Source organism: Cebidichthys violaceus, unplaced genomic scaffold (assembly GCF_023349555.1).
Source record: "Cebidichthys violaceus isolate CVI_PGR_0920_01 unplaced genomic scaffold, fCebVio1.0.p SCAF_1, whole genome shotgun sequence".
Lineage (NCBI taxonomy): Eukaryota > Metazoa > Chordata > Actinopteri > Perciformes > Stichaeidae > Cebidichthys > Cebidichthys violaceus.
This window is the reverse complement of record NW_027176262.1, coordinates 5782787-5788503: the sequence shown is the minus strand read 5'-3', so window position 1 is coordinate 5788503 and position 5717 is coordinate 5782787. Positions and strand designations below refer to the sequence as shown.

At 41.0% G+C, this 5717-nt stretch overlaps 1 protein-coding gene across 1 annotated transcript; it reads left to right on the top strand.

The window, feature by feature from the left end:
- The first annotated feature begins 785 nt into the window (after positions 1–785).
- rbm7 (RNA binding motif protein 7) lies at positions 786–5464 on the top strand. The gene is made up of 5 exons (XM_068707670.1): positions 786–958; positions 1274–1436; positions 2133–2208; positions 4162–4255; positions 4490–5464. The coding sequence occupies exons 1-5, from the start codon at positions 866–868 to the stop codon at positions 4859–4861; spliced, it is 798 nt and encodes a 265-aa protein (XP_068563771.1). The 5' UTR covers positions 786–865; the 3' UTR covers positions 4862–5464.
- The last annotated feature ends 253 nt before the right edge of the window (positions 5465–5717 follow it).

Below are 5717 nucleotides of genomic sequence, written 5' to 3'. Positions count from 1 at the left end.
AGTCACAATGTCTGCTGTGGGGAAAAAAAGCCTTTTGTGTCCCGGAAAGCGGCCTATCTTGATCAGAAAATCACTGTTCCTCAATGGTGTCGTTTGGCATGTCCTGTAACTGTAGATGTGTGATTCAAGCAATTCAATCTGTTTGGCATTAAAACAAAAAATGCTTCAAATATTAGACATATTTGTACACACATGCACACACATGCGCACACACACACACACGCACACACACACATCAAACAAACATTAGTTGTTAGTTGATTTATAGATTAGTCAATCAGCAGAAAATTAATCTACAACTATTTTGAGAAATGATTTATCTTTTGAGCTTATATTTTTGTAAGGGTAGCTGCAGTATGTACTACAAGTATTACAACAAAGTATGCAATTCGAAATGCATGCTATTATGTGATGGGACATACTTAACAATTAGTAAATAATATGGTAGTATGGGTATTGGAACGCACAGTATGTTTCAACAGCTCTCCTGTTCTGTGTTGTCTTCATATACAGTCAATGCTCTATGGTTGTTTTACTTTACACTGCAGGAGCTCCCAAAAAACGCTTAGACCCCACATATTAAATATGCCATGTATTATAACACATTTACAATGAAAACATGTTTGCATTCATCCTTGCAGTTGGAGTTTAACCAAATGAGTAATCCTAAAAGCAAGGGAAGAACATTTCCGTCATAGATTAACCGACCGTAAGTGTCGTAAAGCTACCGCTGTTCACTACGACGGAAGCTCACGTGTAACGGCATTTCACTTTACGACCCTAGGCCTTCCGGCTATATTTGGCAGAGCGCTTGCGACGTTAGCATTTTATATCGCTTGAGAGTGCTAGTATCTGCTCCAACACAATGGGAATAGAGCAGGAAACGGACCGGACGCTCTTCATAAGGAATTTGGATACAAGAGTGACGGAGGAGCTTTTGTTCGAACTGTTTTTACAGGTGCTGTTGTCGCTAACGTTAGACATAGCTAGCGCTAGCTAGCAAGTGTAAAGTCAACAGATAGCATACTGCACAACATGCTAACACATTGGAAGCTTGTCAGTGTTAAGATAGGGACACAAATGTAACATTTTTAGGTGGCACGCTCTTTACAATAATCGTAGACCTTTTGTACATATGTGGTAATGTTAATGTTTGTTGTGCGCACGTTATGGACAATAGCTATGCACTCACGGGAGTTAGCGTTAGCTTTAGCTAGTTGTTGTTTGGGTAACGTTACCTCATTAGCGTTACTTGTTTTGTTTTTTTTTGCAGGCAGGACCTCTCATCAAAACGAAAATTCCAAAAGACGCGGATGGGAAACAGAAAACGTTTGGTTTTGCTGTTTACAAACACGAAGTGTCCGTGCCGTATGCCATGCAACTACTCGACGGGTCGTTGCTGTATGGGAGAACCATTCATGTGCAGTTCAGATCAGGTACGTTACTCTGACAGCTGATCATAGACCAACATTAGCGTTACTCGGAACATATGAGAGACAGACTTACAGAGTTATAATGCCAAACGTGTTCAGAAGTAGCCTCAGGTAGGAACGTTATACATTGGTGTCGTGAATGTAACCATCGGTTTCTCAACAAGAAAACAAACAGGCTATGTTTGGAGAAACCATCATGATACACGATCAGAAAGATTTGCTGCTCTGTTACCTATCCAGGTGGTCTGCGTACTACCATCTAGTTTTTTTTATTCGTAAATGTCTACATGACAACCTGTTTTTATTTTCAAACAACTGCAAATTAGTTGCTTGAAAGCTTTGTATAGCCTTTGATGAAACATTTCATTTTGATTAAGCATTGTGGAGCTTGTCAGAATGTGGTTGTGGTGAGCTGACTTTTAAGAATATCTAATTAAGGACATGACTTAATAAAATGTCCTCGCTAAGATTGATTTGACATGTTTTAATGCCGTGTGAAAATAAAATGTAATAGGACTAAAACCGACATCAAATTATCACTCTGCATATAAAGAGAGGTTCAGTCATGATCTGTTTCCTGTCAGACGATGTGGTTAATATTCTGATCGTGTGGCTGGTATAAGATGATGTAGTCTACTGTATCAAACTGGAATTGATTTAACTAATAAACTGTGTTTTGTTGTGTTTGCCTCATCACAGGTAGCAGTCACAGCAGCAGTCCAGGGAACTCTCAGAATACAAGTCCCGGAAATACCCCAAATCCGCATGGCCAGAGGTAAGAATGTCTCCTGGACCGTTTTGTCCAGCAGTGCCAGACACTAAATCTGGTTTCCCTCACCATCAGTAGCATCACAGCAGCCACTGGCTCTTCTCTTCTCAGTCTCAAAACTTGTGTTTAGCTTTGTGTGCCTCCTTAGCTTAGACTGTAACCTATTGCTGCTTGTAACAAAATAATTTCCCCTCACGGGATCAATAAAGTTAGTATCTATCTATCTATCTATCTAAAGCATCTTAAAATGTGGCTCTAGCACTGATTTTAAGTAAAGCAAGTGACTTGTTGCTTTGTCATCACATTTTTCACAGAGAGATAATTGTGTACAATATGCCTAAACGTATTAAACACTTTTTAAAGACGAGTCTTGGAGGCAAGTCTCAGTGCCATACTTTTCCCACATATGATAGAATACAGTACAATAATAGCAAATACACACCAAATTTTTGGGCTGTGAATGGAGCCTTCTAGTGGCCCAGTTTGTCAGTAGTGTATAATTTTGAGGAATGGCACCACTGTATGTTTTGTAATTGGTACCAGATTTTCTTAAGACCCTTCCACCTTATTGAATATTACTTGGACATGCACGGTTTTCATGCTCTTGGCAGTGCCCTCTGCTCTGGCAAAAGACGTGGCATGTAATGGGACTGGACCGGTCTGTATTTACTCGTATAGAAGACTGTGTGTGTGCAACCCTTTCCACGTTTCATGCCCAATTTCATGCAGCAGTGCCTGTTGGGGGCATTTGCTGGGGAAAGTATTGCCCCGAGAGTTAACTTAGACTGTATCAGGCCAGTGTGACGTATACAATATATGTTTTATTTGCAAGACAAAAAAAAATCTGTTCAACTACAACGGATAAAGAATAGTATTAAATATACTTCTACTATAAAAGTGAGATTAGATTTAGTAGTAGTATCTTTCAATTCTTGTACACATTAGAATGGAGCTTTTTTGGTGTTTAAATAAAATATGTAACAGACTACCTACTTTAAAACATATCTTTGATCTTAAAAACAAAAACAACTTAAACTAAAAAAAAAATCTCCTCGCTTCACTATCTTTATCTGAACAAAAGTAAAGAGAACGATGAAGAAAACAGTTTGGAGGAACATTTCCTCTAGACAAACATCCCATTTCTGGAATGCAGATGGTTATGACTGCCTTTGTTCAGTTGATTAAACAAACATGAAGTGGCATTGATGCATCAAAGTCAGCAAGGAGTCGCGGTTGATGGCAAACTGACACGCACCTGCAGCAGGCGGCACGATTCAAGGTGATGGTGCAAACAATGATTGCAACATTACTGTCAGGTCAATCCAGTCCCTTTGGAATTGGATGTGTCAGACTTTGCTTCGTATCAATGCTGATGGACTTCCACATCAGACATTCCATCACAGATCATTGCACTGCTCTCTCTTACCAGTGAACAGTAATGTTTCATCCAATAAGACGATTATCCTGAGCCTATTCCCAGTGGATGGTAATGTCGCTGACGCGGTTAAATAGATGAATTCTGTGTTACTGGACTGATTGCTCTTGGCTCAAAGTCTTGAGTTTGCCTTCACAAGATCTTGTTTACGTCACGCTCCACAGAGGGATTGTACTGTGCTTCAGATGCTAAGATATGTGTCTCCACCCTTAAGATGGATGATCATGGTGTGGTTGAATCATGCTCATTCAAAACAAAATGAAAGCACTGAAGTATGGGCGTGGCGTCATGGAATCTCCTGAAGGCGATCCTACAAAATGTTAAAACGCACAACCTGTTTGTAAACCCCAAAGAGGTGAAATGAGGTCAAAACATCAACTAAAAATAGCTTAGTTAAAATAATCAAATTTGACATGGATTTTGCATAAGTGGTTGGTCGTCAGTATGTGGAATGTGTACCTGACACTGTTGTTCTTTCCTTTTTGTGATGAAATATCTGACAATGGTTTGCTTGACTCTTACAGGACCCCGACCCACTTCAGTTCCCCACCATATACTCCTCCGACCCAAATACAGAGGTCCTTTTCCTCTCCCGATAACCTCCAGAAGCACGTCATGGTAACGTTTCTATACTTTTATGACACAGCACCGCACAGTCACGACAGACTTCGTAGTTCTTCTATGAACGCGTGACATATTCAGACCTGCTCTTTGCTTGTTTTAGCTGTAAATGTGCCGGCGTTGCAGAAATGAGGAAATGTCTTCAGCGTATAATTTGACAGGAATAGAAACGGCTCTTTTGGCCTCAGTAAAACGCCGGTCGTGTTCCCGGTCTTTTCCTTTCGTTCGTAGGTGAACAACATGATGTGGCTCCACATGGAGCAGCAGAACGACGGATTCTCCAAGCCTCAGCAGAGGCAGCTACCCGCAGGTGGAAACTCTGGCGGGGGGGGCTCCAGGCAACCCGATAACGCCCATTATCGGCACTCGGCGCAGACGAACAGCGGCGGCCGGAATCAGCGCTACGCAGAAGAACCGGCTCCCGGCCGTCACCATCATCAGCAGCAGCAACAACAACAACAACAGGGCCACAGCCGGGACGGCTACCACCATCAGAACGACCGGAGCGGCAACCGTCACCACAACAACAGAGGTGGCAACAGACATCACGACGACAAGGGAAGCAACCGTGGCTACCAAGATAATAGATGGCGACGGTACTGAGACACGTAAAGACTTCAGTTCTTCACACATTTTGTGGACGGCTTAGTAAAAAGAAGAAGAGTTATCTTGACGAATTCACATGTATACTCAGGTTGTTTGTACATGATGCGACCAGTTTGAAGATTTGATAACTTATGCCTTAGAGACATTTTTGTTTTTATTTTTAAGGCGTTTTTAAATTTGTACACTTCTTTTATGTGAGCTTTTCCTCACAGATGTCACAATTATTTTGAGCTGTGTCGATGAGAGCAAGGAGACAAAAACAAAAATCAGACTTGACTAGGAGTCATTTTGGAAGATGAAGAAGAAAAAAAGTATTTAAAAAAAGAAAGATTTAGAACATTGGCGAGTTTTTATGTTATACAAAAATATATTGAAATGGTGCTCTCAGAAATTCTTCAGGTACTTTGCAGAATGTTCAGCTAAAGATTCCACCAGCACCACTTTTACGGCATTGGAGCACCATCCTTTCTTAATGTTAAACCTGTTCACCTTGCTCTTTCTGGAAAATGGGCTTTATTTGAATTTTTTTATTCTGAGTCTGTAAGACTTAACTGTTTTAAAATGGGACATTTTCATTACTATAAAGGCCCTTTCATTTGACTGTTGCACTGTCTTTCCTCCAGCCACAACACAACAACACCACCCACGGCCGTGTCTTGGCTGTAGATCATGAATGCTATTTACAGCTCTTTGTGTTAACTCACTGAGCCATTGTATGCTGATGCTACATGCTGTAATGCATGCACACATGGCCTTATCTGCACCTATAAATGGCCCCCGTGTAACTAATACACTTGTGCAGCGAGTTATGAAGTAATCTACAGGTGGCGCCACACACATCCTTTTATTGAAT

Coding starts and splice junctions, on each gene's coding strand:
- rbm7 (XM_068707670.1), top strand. CDS start 866: ATGGGAATAGAGCAGGAAACGGACCGGACGCTCTTCATAAGGAATTTG. Junction 959..1,273: donor TGTTCGAACTGTTTTTACAG/GTGCTGTTGTCG, acceptor TTTTTTTTGCAG/GCAGGACCTCTCATCAAAAC. Junction 2,209..4,161: donor CCAAATCCGCATGGCCAGAG/GTAAGAATGTCT, acceptor TGACTCTTACAG/GACCCCGACCCACTTCAGTT.